General features: G+C 45.7%; 1 protein-coding gene across 3 annotated transcripts in view; it reads right to left on the bottom strand.

Moving 5' to 3' along the window:
- Positions 1-17572, bottom strand: part of TTYH3 (tweety family member 3) — a 76105-nt gene that overhangs the window by 15930 nt on the left and 42603 nt on the right. For all 3 annotated transcript variants that reach the window (XM_071443947.1, XM_071443945.1, XM_071443946.1), the window contains exons 3-11: positions 14170-14281; positions 13333-13553; positions 12440-12535; positions 9882-9954; positions 9483-9558; positions 2686-2741; positions 1300-1392; positions 1088-1180; positions 245-381 (exon numbers count right to left, since the gene is read on the bottom strand). In XM_071443947.1, coding sequence (XP_071300048.1) covers positions 245-381; positions 1088-1180; positions 1300-1392; positions 2686-2741; positions 9483-9558; positions 9882-9954; positions 12440-12535; positions 13333-13553; positions 14170-14281 — 957 coding nt within the window. The remainder of the gene's footprint in view (positions 1-244; positions 382-1087; positions 1181-1299; positions 1393-2685; positions 2742-9482; positions 9559-9881; positions 9955-12439; positions 12536-13332; positions 13554-14169; positions 14282-17572) is intronic.

The raw sequence follows: 17572 nt of genomic DNA, 5'->3' as shown, positions 1-17572 counted from the left end.
GTGTACTGAATGCTCTGCACACAGAATATTGCAGTGCAATAAGGTTCAGATGTTAGTATCAACCACAGCCAGAGCAAAACACAACCTTTTTTTTTCTGTTAGACCTGTGCTTATAAAGCCTCATCCCTCACACCCCTGGGATCATGTGGGAATGAGCTCCATATGCTCATGGGCCCAAATCCAGCAGCCAGGCTTCACTGGGAAAGAGCTGTACAGTGCTACAGGATCTCAACCCTCTCTGTACCTCTTCTGCTGCCAAGTGTGTGGGACGCTGCAGACAATGGAGCTGAACATGAGGGCTGTGACAAAGGAGAAGAGAACCAGGTAGATGAGGCCTTCCACTCCATCATAGCAGAATCCTGTCAGAGCCTGGATGTAATCCTGCAGAGGGAAAGGAGCAGAGTTTCCTGATCACTGCAGAGTTACCATTGAGCTCTTACTCAAAAATCCTTCTCCAGACTGCACTCTCTGAGACAACTTAGAGACATCACGCTCCCTTCTCTAGAGCATATTTCTATTTTAATTTCAGGGACTCAAGTGTTTTTCATAAATGATCTAACCCTTGTTTCCTCTCACAAAGACTAGCTTGGATTTAGACACAGAAATATTTTCAACCGCCCACAGTAAGACTTTAAGAGGAGGAAAAATAAACAGCCAAGGCAAATTTATCCACCCAACTGAAGATATAATATTTTTCATTAAGCCTTTCAACTCCCTCACAGTGTCTCATGCCCAGGAACAGAAGCAGGGACTGTGTCTCTGCCTTTAGAGGGGCAGTGAGGACAATAGCAAGGCTACACTGCTTTAAGTGCTCTAAGGCACTGCACATGGCAAAGCAGCAAGTTATTTGTTATACTCAAAACCCTGAAGGCCTCTATGGCTGCAGCTTGTAGAGGTATGAAGGCATGTTATCTACCCTACTATGCTGAAATTTAAAGCTAGCTTGATCCAAGTTCTCATGCCCCTTTCTGCTATAATCAATAAGTAAAAGTTGTAAACTTGAACCAGAGGTTTGGAACTCCAAACTAACACAGGCTCTACACTCCCTTTGCTCTTCCTTAGCTCAAGCCCAGTTACCAAAACTCACCAAATGCAGACTCCTACAGTCCACCAAAGCTGTCAGCTGCTGCAAGTTGATCTCTGTGGAGTTCAAAACCTCCTGGATCCGAGTAAGGTACTCCTGCAAACAACAGAACAGGGATTAGGGCAAGGGAATGCTTAGCAGGAGCTGATCCTGGGCTCTGTAAAAAGCTGAGGGAAGCCCCAAAGGACAGGGAGAGCAAACTTGAGGAGAGTTACCTTGGAGGTGGGGTGCTCCTTGCTCGCTGACCTCATCAGCTCCAACACATCGTCCTGCATTTCCACCAAAGCCTTGTGACTTCCTGACAGCTTCTGCTCAACACAAAACATGCAACGTTTCAGCAGTTCAGGCCACATGGACCAAGAGATCTCCTGGGAAAAGACTGAAATCCTATCTCCCAAATACTGAAGCAGCATCTGTATGAATGGTACTAGTTAAAGATGCCCCAACTGACATGAGTGCAGCTGCAACAGGGTTAAGGTTGACCTTTAGCAAACTGGAAGAAGTACAGACAGAGAGAAAAGGAGAAGGGAAGAGAACCAGAAGGAAAAAAAAAATCCAAAAAACACAAACCCACAAACAAAGAAGAAAATACATACACAAAAAATGTACACACGGCTGGGGCTGGCTCTAGGACAGAAGGGAAGGAGAAAAAAAAGACACAAAGCACTCAAGTTCTCACCACAGAACACAGCTGGATTTTTTTACTAAATCAGATGGATGAAAAAGAATGTTAACAGTGGAAGTTGTTTGTTTTAGGGTGCAGCCTTCACATCCCTTTAAAGCACCATGAGAATTTCACATGCAATAGCATGTCAGGGAGTACACAGAGCAACCAGAAATGCAACAGATGGCAGAGGTGCATCAAACCACAGCCCTAAGTGTTCTTACCCCACCCTTTAAAACAGAGGAAGACAAGATTTTTAAAAAATCCTAAATATAAACGGGAAGCAGCTGGTGTCTGCCAAATGGTGGGTGGTGTGGGCCTGTTCTGGCCTCTGATGCACACAGCAAAGTTTGGAATGGGCCCAGGTGCTCTTCTTCTGCCCCCACACAAAAGAATAATGACTCACATTTATACTTTAGGATAAATCCCTTGGATGTTCAAAGGTTTGTAAGAGGCATCTGTGGAAAGCACTCCTTCACCCACAGAAGCAACTGCATTTTGGGAGTGGAGTGTTGCCACTGTTTAACCCAAAAGAACCTTCAAGAAGGGATTCAAAGCAGGAATGACAGAGTTTCCCACCCTGGCATTAATTGTGGTGCTGTGTCTCCACATTGCTGCTCTTTACACAAGTGCCTTGTAAACAGAGGTACCACCAACAAAGCCATGGCTCTCACCACATTACACACAGGCCCTTCTAAGGGGTGTCCTGGACCTGAAGCTGTGCAGGTGGTGATGATGAAGTTGGAAAAAACTCCTCCCTAAATCCCAGTGCCACCTCCTGCACAGCTGGGAAGCAGCTGCCAAAGCTTTACCAGCAGCCAGAGCAGCCCCTAAAGCAAACACCCTGTCACTGGCTGCATGCTGCACCAGAGCACTTCACCTGCACCCTGCAGGGTGAGGAGAGCCAGGGCTGGAGGGACTGGGGAGCTGGACTCACCTGCTGGAAGGGGTTGGGGTACCCAGCACTACAGGTCATGTAATAGCGGAGAGTCTCTGGAAGACACGAGAGGAGAAAGTCAGGCCAGAAACATCACCCCAGCTCCACTTGAAGTTAGATGGAACACAGAGAAAGGTTTGTTCAGAAGTTGGCACTATCCATCACATAAACTGAAGACATCAGTCTAGGGCAAGTTCAACTACAGTACATTGAGACATGCTCATAAACTCCAGATAAGATTGTTACTGTGCTCTGCTAACAACATCATTTGTTTCCAGGCTTGAAGACACAGCTGTGTTCCTCTTCATTCAAACCAGGCTGGTGCCCTCATGAGCCCTCTACAACATTACATCACCTGCCAGCACACACAAATTGCAAATACCAGGCTTTCCCCTGCCATCCTCAATAATGTTATCAAGGAAGAAAGCTCTGAAAGACTTGATCATCCAAATGCCTTTAGATTATTCCTCAAACATTTACAGTTCCTCTTCAGATGAATATGAGCATGCTAGCTCAGCAAAATCAAGGGTGATGTTGGCATGGTAAAGACTACAAAAGCCCTAAAACACACAAACCCTCTGCATTCCCCCCTCCACCAGCATCTTCTCCTCTGTTCTTTTTAATCTCCTGTCTGTGCCTTTCAGTAATGCATATTCCAGACTGCACAGCTATTCTGATGAGTCCCAACTCAGAAATCAGTAAAAGGCACAACCAGAAGCAAGCAGAGCTGTGAAGGAAGCAGATCCTGCCTCTGCCATGCTTGCCATCAATATTTCATGCACCTTTGGGCAAGGCTGCCCGCTGGAGAGGAGTGCTCCAGCACAGCCTGTCAGCCCCTGCGTGCTGGCAATGCAACCTGACAGCTGTTATTTATAATTCATCAGCCTGCTCTGGGGCAGCTCCTGCCAGCTGCTCCATCCCCCTCCCACTGACTCTTTCTCTGGGACAGCTCACACCTCCCCAGCCAAGCCTCTAAACAGCAATTAGCAAATTGTGGGCAGACAGGAGGGCAGCAAGAGCTGCTTTGTGCCTCGCTTTGGGCAGACCACAGAAGTGACTGTCCACAAGCACTGAGCCAAGGAAAGGGCTGCTCCTGCCTGGCTCATAAATCACACACAATGGCTGTGTGAAAATGGATTAAAACACACCTGCACTGAGAGAACAGCAACAGCAACCCACAGCATCACACATGGTGACCCAGAGGAGCTGTGATCTTGTCACCTCTTTATTTTAAACCAACAAACCACTAAAAAGTTTCTCCTAAGCTCCCACAGTGGTATCAAGTTTACATTGCCTTTTTAAGTGCAATAAGTTGCATGACATACTGCTAATGCAGAGCTCTAGAAATGTTTCTTGAGGGCCTTCTGGATTGTCCCTGGTGGGCAGATTAGAGATGAGAGCTCCTGATATCATAGTTTGCAGCTTGTAAGCTCAGGATAAAGATTGCTGGTTACAAGTGAAGCAAAAAGCAGTACAGTGAAATAAATGCTTGCCTTGCTTCACCCTGGAAGGCAGGATCAGCAAGGATTCACTGTGGTAGCACTGGCTTTGCTGCTGACAAGTGTGACACTCCACATAAAACGTGCTTCCCAAAATGGCTCAGCCAGCAGGAGCAGCTTTGCCCTGCACTGAACCCAGGCTGTGCTGCTTTAGATCCATGGCTACAACAGGCAGGGAAGCTGCCTTCAGGAGATCCTGTACTGCAAAGCCTGGAAATTAAGGTGCCTCCTGCTCCTTCCTCTTTTTCTGGTGCCCTCCATGCCACCAGAAAAAGAGGAAGGAGCAGGAGGCACCTTCACCTGTTTTAAACCCGGTGGAGGCTATCCTGTACATCACCAAATCTCATATTTCTGACCAGAAAGCAGCTACATTAATCCATCCTTTGCACTTTGCTAACAGCTCCAGGCAATTGCTTTCTATAATTATCTTTCTGGTGCATTTTCCTCTCAAGAAAAATTCCTAAAGGTTGATGTGAGTTTTGAAGCTGGCCTTTAGGCAATCTAGTTCATAGCAGAAGGGTTAGGCAGGGTCACATCTGCAGCTGCCCATGCCTGCTGTAGCTAGCAGCAATCCTCCTGACTCACTCCTGGTGCACAGGCATTGTGGGAGCAGAAGGCAAGGGAGGGAACTACCTAAAATGCTTTATTTTTGCAAAATCTGTTTTTCCTAGAAAGGAAAGAAGAGCTTCCTACTAAAGACAGCTTCAGCTGCTAGAAGAACTTACTGCTTCTGCAACCATGGAGACCTACTACTCACTTCAAAGCCCAGCCAAAATGCAAAAATGGTATTATGCACCTGCCAAAAGGCAGTGAGGTCTGGAGAGAGCAACGAGAAAAAAAGATCCTAGCTCCAAAAAAAAAAAAAATCCTCACACCTAGACCAGCATTTCCCAGCTCTTCTTCATCTCTAATTGAACATTCTCCTAGCAGGGCTCATTTTAGCCAGACACCCAGATGAGGCTGTCTCTGAGGGTTCAATCACCAGAGAGAGCACCTGTGGTGTCAAAGGAGCTCTTTTGGCTGGAGCTCCTTGCCCAGGTAAGGTTCTCCACCAGGAGTTTTGTTTCCCCAAGGCACCAGTCTGACAGCAAAGGGAGGTGTCTGCATAATACTGAATTTCTCTGAGACATCCTATTCTCATAGTGGTAAAAGCAAAGAGCTTGCAACTCTCCCATTTGCCCTCCACTCAGAGCCCTTCTTTGGGCAAACTCTGTCCTGCAGTGCACTCTGGGCTCAGGTAAAGTCTGTGCAGAGCCCACTGCCCCAGCTGAGGCCTTGTCCTGATCTCACCCCTGGAGAGGAGGCAGAGGTGCTGATGGTGTCAGGCCTTTGATTCAGCCCTGGACTTGTGAGATTGCAGCAGGGGAGGCCAGCTGGGAGGGTGGGCACAGCAAGGACCCCTCCTGCTCTCATCTGAGCAGCTCAGCCTCAGCACCCAGCCTGGAGCACAGCTAAAAGGCTCCATCATTCGTCCCCTGAGGTTCACAGCTCCCTCAGATGAAGGGAGTGCCTGTTCACCAAGCAGATTTCTGGGAAGAGAATCTGGAGAAAGCTCTTCCTGTTGTTTAGACAGATTGGGCCTTTTTATTTAATTTTATGCAACAAGTCATCTGATAATAACATAATATCAGTGAAAAAGAATGGGAATAGAAGATGGCCTCCTGCTATGAAAATGAACATCTTGGCTGCACCAAGTCTTTTTACTAGCAGCAGGAGTTGATTATACAGGCACTGTTCAATTCCATTGGCTTTATCTCAGTTAATGAATACAGGGTGAGTTAGGCACATACATCAGCCTCTTCTGCAAAATTATTTAAGTATTTGCTTCTCCCAAAATCCTGCATTAAAGTTCTTTGCCTCCCTTTCCTCCCCCCATCATTTTTTTAATGCAGTGCATTTTATCTGCAAAACAAGAACATCTCTTCTCCAGTTAAAAACATGACAGTAATAATGCACTTAATCAGATTATTCTCAGCTCCATTAATTTCACTTAGATTTGAAAACAGCAATTAATTCATAAACAAGAATATTAACATACTAGTTGCCCAGTATTCAACTGAGTTATTTCTCTGTGAAAACTACAACCACTAGCAGCAAAACCACATTGCAAATATTGATGACTCAGTCCCAGCCTGAATGTCAGAGCATGGAGAACCTTAGAATACATTCTATGTAACAACAGCAACTAAAAGTAGTGATTGAAGAGAAAAATTGACCCAGCACTACCAAACTTCTTAGGATTACTGGTTGGTTCTTATATCCTTAAAATTAGATTAAAATTAGATTAAAATTAAAATTAGATTAAAATTAAAATTAGCAGCACCCAGCCCTGGCCAGAAGCAGATACCTCAGCAAGGCTCTCAGGCCAGCTTCAGCTGAAGTGATTCTCACAGCAAATTGTGATTCTTACACCTGTGATAACTCCCCATGGATTCTCCCTCCATGCTCTACCTGAGCCCCTCCAGCCACCCAGACTCCCTTTTAGTGTGTCTATACCTTTTTTAGTGGGTCCATACCTCTTTTAGTGTACCTATACTGCTGTTAAAGCTGGAGAAGACCATCCAAAATGCAGAGATACCAACCCAGAGAGCCCAAAGCACCAGAACCAGGGGCTTTCAAACAGGGCCTCCTCCTCTGAGAGGACAGCATGGATGTCCAGCTGCCTGTCCCTGTCTCCTGGAGCTCCTCACTCTCCTACATCAGGCTCAGCTGATCACAAATCAGCTGCTACAATTTGCAGCCAAGGGATACTAACACTTATCCCAGACTTTTAAAGAGGTTTTATTGGGATTAAAGTGTAATTGCCACACTGCAGTTCTCACGTCATCATTTTCCTTCCTGCTGAGCTGCAGGGGAAGATCTCAACATTGGGGACCAAGGGCTATTTCCATAACTATGACACAGCAGTGAAAACCCCCATGGGAAGACAGAAGACTCAATCATCTCCCAATCAGCTGCCTGGTGCAATGGCAAGCTCAGAAGTTGGACTGATTTCCTTCTGGAGAAAGGAAAAGGGTGACTGGCAGCAGGAGCTGATGATGCTTTGTGAAGGCTGACCTAGAACAGAGACTAGACAGAGTTAAAGAATAAAGTAGGGATTTATTAAAAGGATTTTCTCAATGGATGCACCTTGGGCAGCACAAGAGCCCAGCCAGGGCTACACCCAAGATGAGCCAAAATGGTCACAAAATGCACGACCAGGCACGGGGTCTGTCACTGGGATCAGTTCTGCTCCATTTGCATCTTGGAGTCAATTGTCCAACTGTCCAATTGTCCAATAGCTTTAGGTTATGAAGTCCCATCTTTCTTGTTTTTCTCTCTTTGGTTCACATTGTTTGTGCTCTTGGGCCTGAATTTTGGATCATTTGTCCTTGGTCCCCAGCTGGAGCAGGAATTGTTTTGTCTCCCTGCTCTGTGCACAGAGCTCACCATCCCCTGATATGAAGCTCAGACCCACACACTACAGCAGCCCAGAACCTGCAAAGAATAAAAGCTAAACCCTGAGCATCACAGACACACTCAGCCCCACGGAGGGGCTGCCCTTCCAACCCAGGCCTGTGGCAGCACCTGCTCTTCCTGCTGCTCCCCATTTCCCTCAGAGCCATTCACTGTTATTTAAGGGGCTTTAACAACTGCTCCATGGTGGTGCTGCAGGAGCAGGGCCTGTATTCCCTGGGGGAGCCAACTGTCCCTGCTGGGGAATGCAGGAGCAGGGATGGAATGCCAGCCTCCCAATGAGCATTGATCCCGATCAATGGAAATCCACAGGAGCCCAGCACACAAGCACAGCTGAAATGGAGAAGCAGCACAAAGGGGCCTTTCTTTGGTTCCCCAGGGTCAATCTGATTGTTACCAAACACATTCCAGAGCTAATCTGGGTTACCAAATTATCACAGCACACAGCTGGCAGCAGCATCACATATTTCCCCTTGGCCTCACTGACCCACTTGCCTCTTGAAGAGCCAGGAAAGCAGCCTGGCACCTGAAGCCACATCTTTGTCACCTTCACAGCCAAAGAGGATTTTCATTTTATGCTAAACACTCATTCTCTTCCCTCACTACATTTCTTTGTTGCCAAGAGAGTTGCCTGGCTCTATCCTTCCCACAAAATCAATAAATAAGGCACTCCAAAAATAAGATGTAGGGTTGTAAGATCAACCTGTACACACTCTTTTATACTACATTCTGCCTCCAGACATTTATGTTTTTTACTGTTCCCAATCCCTTCATCCTCAGCCATAGCTACCTACCTAATTTCCTACCAGTTGCACATTGAGAGACAGCATTTGGCTAAGCACAGACCTTCTGCACACACAGCAGAAGTTCTCTGGTTACACCAAATAAGGACCAGAAAAAACACAAGTCACTCCTTTTACAAATCAGTGTCTTTGCCTATTTGTGTTTTACCACACACAGAACTACATAAAGGAACTATTGGAGGAGAGAAGGCAGGGAAAAAAAAGTCAACTTTGTAAATTAAGCAGCCAACTCAGTCCTAAAAATACTTTTTCTTTTCAGCCCTTATTGTATCTCTGCTGGCAGGCACCCAATAACCTTTTTGTTAAGCCATGGATCTGAATGCCATCTTTGCCCCACTGAGGTTCAAATGGGAGGCACCTCTCACCTCAGCAACCACTTCAGTCTAAATTAGGAGCAACAAGCCCCAAATACATCAGTGCTTCAGCTGGAAGCCACTGAGGTGCAGGCACATGCTTTAAGTGGAACAGAATACACAAAGAAGTCAAAATGCTGCATTTATAATGGAAAGGGAAATTCAAACTTCTTTGTGGCTGTTTCCATCCACTTGCCCTGCAAAGAGGATACTATTTACAGCCACCATTAAGAGAAAAAAGTTATATATCAACTGTTGATAACAGATATAAAAATAGGTAGGCTAGATTCAGGAATACAGACCTGAGAGCAAGTTTTAAAAATGATAACTCAAGTCGCACACTGCTACTGCCACAGTTCTGTCACTTGGAGAGGAGAATAACCCTCAAGAGTGCTATATTTAAAGGAAAATAATCCACTAATCTGGGGGCTTCTGTTATTCCATCTTATCAGTTATTTCCACCTGAAGGTGAAGGCAGGAGAAAGGTTCTGAAGGTGGTTCTCATGCATACATGAACACCTCTGACCAGAATGCTGTTTTTCCACAAATGAGCTCCACAAATTTAGTTTCCCACTGTATGCCAGCTGCTCTGTTTCAAACACAGCCTAAAATTCTCAGTCACTGCCATGCTCCTGTGTGACAGCTGGAGCTGCAGAGCCCCGTGCCAGAGCCATCCCAGCACTCACCAGTACTGAGCACTGCATTCTCTTCAACCACTTTGGAGACATAAGCATCAGGGTTGATACAGAAGTCACTGGAGCCCTGGACAGATGGAAGACAAAAAGAATATCAAACACATCAGCATGAAAGAGCAGTTGGGCCAGGTTAACATCAGGGAACCTTCTATTCTAGGGGTGTTTCAGATGCTGAGGTCTCTCATCCCCATCCCCAGCAGCACTGCTTTACACAGCACAGCAGGGCTGGACTCTCACACCATGGAGAAGGAGCAGCTCTGCACCTCTCCCAGATGGAAATTGCTAGGACACTTACTTAGATCAGGAGGTGCTGTAAAACAGCACAACATTAATCTGGTGTCTGCTAAACCTGCAGCAAAGGGTGATAGGATTTGGATGTCAGCCACTCACCACAGCAACAGCCAGCTCCAGGCCCAGGGATCCCCAGCTGACAATCAGGGCAAACACCCCAAGCAAGCACACCCTGTGGGAGACAGACAGATGGCAGATGTAGCAGCTCTGATTTCAAGCAGTTCCTTTCACAAGATGTATTATTTGGAGTCCAAAGCAATTACCAAACCCAAGAAATTATCAGCCACTGACTGTATGTTCAGCTAAACAATCCAATTTTGGATGTCATGGACAGCAGCACCCAGAGCAGTTCATATCCAGCTGTTGGTTACTGCATCACCTGCCCTAGAGCTGCAGGGGAAGGGAGAAGTAGGGAAGCAAAGTTTGGTCCTGCTTCTAGCAGGGAAACCAAAGGCACAAAGGCTCAGAGGTGGCTGTAGGGGAGGCAGATTGGCAGGAGGTTCACTACAGTCCCATCACTTTCACTCTTCCCATTCTAGACTTCATTTTCCAGGTCCAAATACCCAAAGAAAAATATGCTAAATAAAGAAAACCCCACAAAACCATACTGATGCAAAACTGGAGAAATCTCTCCTGTGCCTGCAATAAATGAAGTTGTTGGGTGTAAGCACCACATGGCTACAGATGGTGGGAGGGAACACAGCCCCTGTTAGGAGACCTTGGCTCCAAGCTGGTGCACCTGAAGAGCACCAAGCATCCCACACAGCTCCAGGAGAGAAAGTCACCTGCAGGCAAACAGCTTGGAGCTGCAGTTCAGGTGCCCCCCACTGCCATGTGAGTCCATCTCTGCAGATCTGAAGCTCTGTTCTGACAGCTGGACCTCATTACTGACAGAAATCCTGAGATGTGTCTGCTGCCAAGCAGCCACAAGGCAGAGGGATGGCAGAGCAGTGCTCTCAGTGACATTCAGGAGCACACACTCATGGAAAAGGCTTTTGCACTTCCCAACCAGCACATTAGCTCTTCACCCTTGCTGTCAGTATGAGTGGTAGAGATATTTAGGCTATAATGCTCCTCAGCTCCCTCAGGTAAAGGGCTGCAGACTAATAAGCAGTTTCATTTTATCTGTTTCTATCTTCAAAGTAAAGAGACACTGGCTTGCTCTCTTTGGGATGCTTTTTCCCTCAAGCTTTGAAACATAAGTAGATCCCTTCCCACCCACACCCTGAACAATACAAAAACCTGTTCATAACCAAGACATTCTTTATTCAAACCTAGTACAACCATCTCTGTGAGGAAGGGATATCTTTTTTCTGCTACATTTGTCTCACTGAATACTAGAGCTTTAAAAAAGTAAACCTATGGGTCTCCATTAAAAAAAATAAACAAACTAGCCCTCAGTTTACCAATTTATTTTAATTCCAAATAATCCCTATTCTGTGAATGGATGTATGCCTCATCTTGCAGAAGTAAGGGAGTTTCACCAGACTGACATCTGTGCTGCACTCAGAAATGAGACACTAAAGACTTTGCTATGCCTTTTCCAAATGGATGCAAAAATTATCAGCCATGTATCAGCAAGGTTCTGTGGGTTTATGACATAAGGACACCACAGCTTGGTGCCTCCAGCTGAGCATGTTAATCAATAAGACACATTTGTTGTTTTACTTTAAATGAAGATGACTGGGTCAGTAACTGATTGCTTGGCTAAAAGATCTAAAACTGGCATTTCACCATCTTGCCTGGCTGTGATACACTTGTTTCTTTATGCCATGTGCTCCCTTTAGGGAATGCCTTAATATGAACTTCTGGCTAACGGGGAATGAGATTCTAATTTAAGCCCCAGGTCTGCCATCTGTGCATCCACTTGGACTTTTGTCTGTATAACCTGCCAGGTATGAAATCATCTGGTAAATAATAAATCCGGATACACATTCCAATTATTAATGGCACCACCACGAACCAGGAGAAACCCTTGGCCATGTCAGTAATCAAACTGTCACTGTGTTTATGATACCAGGCTCTTTGCCAAATATGCCAAGCTACAAGATAAGGAGAGGAAGAGTTTTTTCCTGTAATGGGGCATTTTCAGTGCTTTTGAGAAACAGACATGCATTAACATTGCAGTGCCATGGCAACAAGACTCCTTCTCATCACTGTGCAAACCATGGCTTGTTCTCAGTTTAATGTTTCCTCAGGTGTGACAGCCCCAGGTAACAAGAGCAGATAGAGACACAGAAGGCAATGCTGCAGGTTGTGTAGGCACCTGCAATGCTTATCATCAATTAACAAATGCTTCCCAACTGCAGAGAACTAAGGGGAGATTTTTAAAGCCTGTCATTTTAAGGAAGGATGTTCACATTATTATCTCCCAGCAAATGGAGGCTTCCAAGGCCACCCAGTGGAGAGCAGACAGCCTGGATGAGCTCCTCACCTTTGATTTTATAGCTCAAGAACCTTCCTGTGAACATCTCTTGTGTGAAACTCTATCTCCACACAGCTACACTCTACAATGTCTCTCTACTCAGAGGAACTGTGAGATGTTCAGTTTCAGATGTCCTTGATATCAGTTGACAACTGATAGGGAGAGGTTCCCACTAGCAGGCACTTGCTTTCAGCTGACTTTCCTTATGCACTGTCCCCAGATCAAGACTTACCCCATAAGAATGGCCCTGGAGTTTCTAATGAGCCCAAAGAGCACCAGCAAACATATCAGGACATTGAACAGGAGCAGGCCCAGGTATCCCAGCCACCTGCAGCAAACAAAAACACAGTCTGCAAAGGAAAACTGGTGTGTAGAAAGCACAGATCAAGAAGCAGTTGTGACTTCTGGGGAAAACAGAGTCCTTCTCTTCCCCAAAACTACCTCCAAAGATTAATCTCCAGAGAGCTCTGGGTGTTTGTGGGATTGGAAGTTGAGGCAGGTAAAAGAATTTACACAACATGCTCAGCACAAACAGTTGTTGAGAAATGTCACTGCTAGTGCTTTCTAGTGTGTTGTCATAGTCACTGGTCATCAGGGGAAGAAAAGGCATTGCAGCTTCTTGAACTTCCTAGATATTTGTCAGGAAATGCTTCAGTTATTTATTCCACATGTTTGGATAGAGACTTTCTTTTGTGGAATACAACTGATGCAATATCTTACTGAATATGTTTAATAAAAAGGAATGTTAGGCTGTGGAATTAACTTACAGAACTAGTGCCATTTTCTACTCCATTTAATGTATTCCTTATGCACTTATTAGGACAGAGAAGAAGCTATACCTGGGGCTGTTTTTTTTCCCCAGTGCTAGAACACAAACTACAGATTTTGTATGTTGAGAATAAATTTCTCATCACTTGGTAATAAAGATACTTAAGAAAAAAAAGCTGTGCATTTTGATTTAAACTGAATGCAGTCCTGCTGTAAGAAACAAACCAGCTCTGTGGGCCAAGAGCACCTGCAGCAATAAACAGAGCCTTTGGCTCAGCCACCCAGAACATGCACATAATTTTTGCAAAACAGGCCAAAGCAGATGTTACAACCACTACAGTACAGCATGCTACACACCTGTACCAGTCATAGAGGTCAATCTGAATTGCCAGCTCCTCCAGAGACAGCTCGTCATTCTTCCAGAAGGGGATCTCAGTCGTTTGCCTGACCAGATTATCCAAGAGACTTTGCAGTTTCTGGACAATTTGCAGGTAGTCTGTCTGCTTCTTGAACATCTCCTCCAGGACGAGCAAGTTGGGTTCCACTGTTTGGTTCAGGGCCACTGCAGTGTCCAGTACCTACAGTGTGGGAAAGAAAATGGGGGATAAACAAATTTAAAACAAAAAAAAAATTAAAGTACAGGAAGCCAAGGAAGTAAAAGGGAATTCATTCTTCCTAGCAAGTTATGGACAGCTTCCAGATTACCAGCCCTCTGTCTTAAGAGGCTCAGGCTGCTTACCCCTCAAAAGCAACTTAAAAGCATCTGTAAGGGAGATTGTTTGCAGTGATGGCACCTCAGCTGAGCCTTAACACACGCACACATTTTACATCAGGGTTGCAGTATGATACCATGAAATTAGAGACAGCACAAGAACAACCAATGGTACCCAAATGCTACATTTTACTAAGATTTGTCTGCTTTGGCCTGCCTCCTCTCCTGGGTGTGGAGGAGAGAGCTGATCACAAGCTGTTTTCAAGCCTAGCAAAGAGAAGACTTCACTCCACAAGGCGCATTCGCTTTGTTATTTTTAGAGGAGCGGAAGAAATCACCCCGCCACTAATGGAAATTTTAGCACCATCTCCGAGCCCGGATACTGAGAGAAAACAGGAAGAGACTCAGGCACAGGCAGATTCAGGAGGAGAGGTGCTGAGTGAGGCTGCTGCTGGCCCCAAGGCCGTTTTTGGGGTGCTCACCCTGTCCTGCACGCCGGCCACGGTGCGGTTGGCGTGGCGCAGCGAGTACGTCAGCCGGTGGATGCCGTCGCTGGTCTCCCCATTCCCGTAGAATCCCACAGCAATTCCAGCACTGCAGAGGAAGAAAAGCACCAAAAGGCAGAGGTAAAGCTGAAAGGCAAGTGGGTAGCACAGGGCTGATGGCTGCAGTCATTTCCCACCAAAGGGAAGGCGCTCGCTCCCGCAGGGAGCTGGGGTCGTGCTGCTGCTCAGTTTGCACCTGTGAATATTCACAGCCAGCAGCTCTCCATGCAGCACCCACAGGGCCAAGAGCAGAACACAGCAAACACAAGCAGAACACATATTTCATTTATGGTAAAATAATGAAAATCTGTTAGATTACTGTTTGGGAGCTCAGAACCAGAAATCCAGCCTGTGGCTCCTGTGAGAGCTGCCATTGCTGTGCAAGATGCCCTCTCTACATGAAATTTTGTTACATTTTTTTAAAGCAGGACACAAAGAGCTTGCTTTGACTGCTTGCCCATGGTGGTGATTCCTCCAGATACATTTTCCATGCCCTCTTCCCTACCCTGTGAAATATCTATGAACATTATCTTGATTTATCTTCCCATTAGAAACATTTGTGTCACACTGATTTAGAGTACTGGGAAGGGAGGCATAATAACTTACTGGGACAAAAGGCTTATTTATTTTTAAAGCAAGCAAATTTCAAGCTTGCAGACACAATTCAACTCTAGCTGCTTAGCAAATTACCACCTATCAGCTGATTTTCTATAATTGTCCACACATATCAGTCTGCCCCAATTATGAAGCAAACCATATTAGCTTAAGCCTCACTTAAAGGAGGAAGATCCTGTAAATGAGTTGCAACCAGAGGATTATCTCATGCAAGTCAGCAATACCTCTTCTATGAAGAGATCACTGCAGGAACTCACAGTTCCTCTGCCCAAGCCCATATTTCCTAATAATAGAGGAGGAAAGAACTTGTGAAGGGATGACACAACTAAACTCAGGCCAACCAAACCTTACCAAGACACAGTTTTTCTGTTCCCATGTTATATTTAGCTTGAGAGCACCCAGGACCTTTTCTAGGAAGGTTCTCATGACACCAAGGTTGTGTTTGTGGCAGTGCAGAGGAAGGAGGTGGTGATGATCCTGTTGTAAATCTAAACTTATTCTGGATGAAACATTTAGTTCCTTCCCAACACCTTTGTGCACTGTTCCTGCTCTTGCTCCTCTCCTGCAGGAAGACACATCCATTCCTCCTTGCCTGGGTTCTGCTTCAAAAGAGTGAGCAGAACAGTGCAGTTGACCTGGTCACATTTCTCCTCGTATGTGACAAGAAATAGAAGCAAAGATCATAATCTGGAAGCAGATCCACCAGGAAAATCTGTGTCAGCCTCATGCTTTTTCCAGCAATTGAATCTCCATAAATTATAGAGAGCTTGGCCCATAAAAACCAAGGAGTCTTCTAGGGACAAGAGGCAGCCTTCATAAACAGAAAGAGAGGCAACAAGACTCCTTCTGTGTAACTCTGTGACTAAATATTTAGCATTAATAAAAGGAATGTGCCTCTTTCTTCAGGAACACCACTCCTCAAACATTTTCCTAATGCAAATTATGCTGATAACTCAAGAGAGAAAAGCCCTCTGCATTCCTCTGGTTGCAGCTATTATCAGAGCTTGATAACACATGCCTGGGGTGCACGGGGGTGGAAGGGATAAAAAAGACACACTCCCCCCTCCCCCTGAAGCACAGAGATTACAGATGCACAGCTATGCCCAGGATAAGGCAACTCAGCACCCCATCACAGAAATTACAAAACCGTGGCTTGGATTTCTCCTTGTCTTATCAGAGCAAAGAAATTCACACAGACCCTTTCAGCCTCCTGAGCTGCAGAAAAACTTAACAGTTGTTCCTACCACAGGCACCAAATAAATTCCAGAACATTCTGGACATTGAATAGGCAGATCTGACCCCTTTAATTAGCGAGCAATTTCTATTCAGTCTGTTTACAGCTACTAGAAGCCTATTCTTTCAGCAAAGACTTGGTAAGTGCCCAAAATCTGCTGCTTGGCTCTCAGTATTCCCAGCACAGTAGCACAGTTTTGGTGGGAAAGACTCAGAAACAGCACTCTGGAATAGCAGCAGGATCCTTGGGGATGCTGCACAGAGCAGCCAGTTTACTCACAGGTACCAGGATGAAGTGCTGGCAATACAAACAAGTGACTTTAAACTCGTTGCCCTGTTGGAGGCAGATCTAGGCTGGCAGTTTTCCATAGGTTTCCCATCCTGCCCAGTAAAAACCACAGCTCCCACTGCCCTGCCCCTCCAGGCACAGCCACTGCTCCTGAAAGCAAACCCCGCAGCAGAACAATTGGGATAAAAGCCATTCAATCCAATAATAAACTCCTGTAGACATGAGACTCACACATTCACTGCAAATTACACATGAAGTGTTAATTATTCCATTCCTGCCCTGCAAAAGCCAGCTCTGCATTCCCACCCCGAGCTGGCAAGGACCACTTACACAGCCAGTCCTTCCCCCAGGAGCAGTTTGGTGGCTTTTCCTCTTCCTATCAGGGTAGAGAGGGAAGGAACCCATCCCACAAATCTGGGCTGGGGGCAGCTGTGCCTGAGGAGGGGCAGAACTGAAGGGCAGCCAGGGGGGAACTGCTGCTGCTGAGCTTTGTTTGCATTTGGCTTCATCTAAATCCAATAGTTGTTTCAAATCCCTGCCCACACACACTGATATGAGTTGCTATTGTTTAAAGCAGATTTAAGGATTTACACTAGTTTTTAACTACCTTTTATATGATTAAAGGGAAACAGAGGGGCTCCTTCTATTTAAGAGCATTCTTTTAAAATAAAAATAGATCAACTCCTCTTAACCCAGCAGCATAAGTCCTTGAGGTCATGAAAAATCACAAGGCTTCTTGCACGAACCCTGGAAGGCACAGTGGCCTAAGATCCAGCAGATCCATCTCCCAGCACAGGATGACAAAATCATCACCCAGTGGGGGCATTTCTGTCACACAGCCTGGATGCAAGGACAGCCTTCCTGAATGACACAGCTCTTCTCTACCCTGGCACCCTCTGGAAGATACTCCAACACATTTTCAGTGCTTCCATAGGAAAGTCATGGCTATTTCTGCCAGTCTTGCTTCTGTTCCACTTCCCCTTGAGTGCTCACACCCCTCTCTCCTCCCAAATCCAAACTGTCCCATCCTCAATTCCTCCTCCCAAATCCAAACTGTCCCATCCTCAATTCCTCCTCCCAAACCTACCTTGGCCAGTCTCCTGTCACTTTCACTACCACCACCTCTCCTCTGCTTTCCCTCTCACTCATATTTTTTAATAAATTCTTTAAAAATCAATATATCACAGTCTTACAGGCCATTTA

Source organism: Agelaius tricolor, unplaced genomic scaffold (genome assembly GCF_023055355.1).
Source record: "Agelaius tricolor isolate 1412-34295 unplaced genomic scaffold, bAgeTri1.0.p SCAF_19, whole genome shotgun sequence".
In the NCBI taxonomy this organism is placed as follows: domain Eukaryota; kingdom Metazoa; phylum Chordata; class Aves; order Passeriformes; family Icteridae; genus Agelaius; species Agelaius tricolor.
This window is presented reverse-complemented; position numbering and strand designations above follow the sequence as displayed.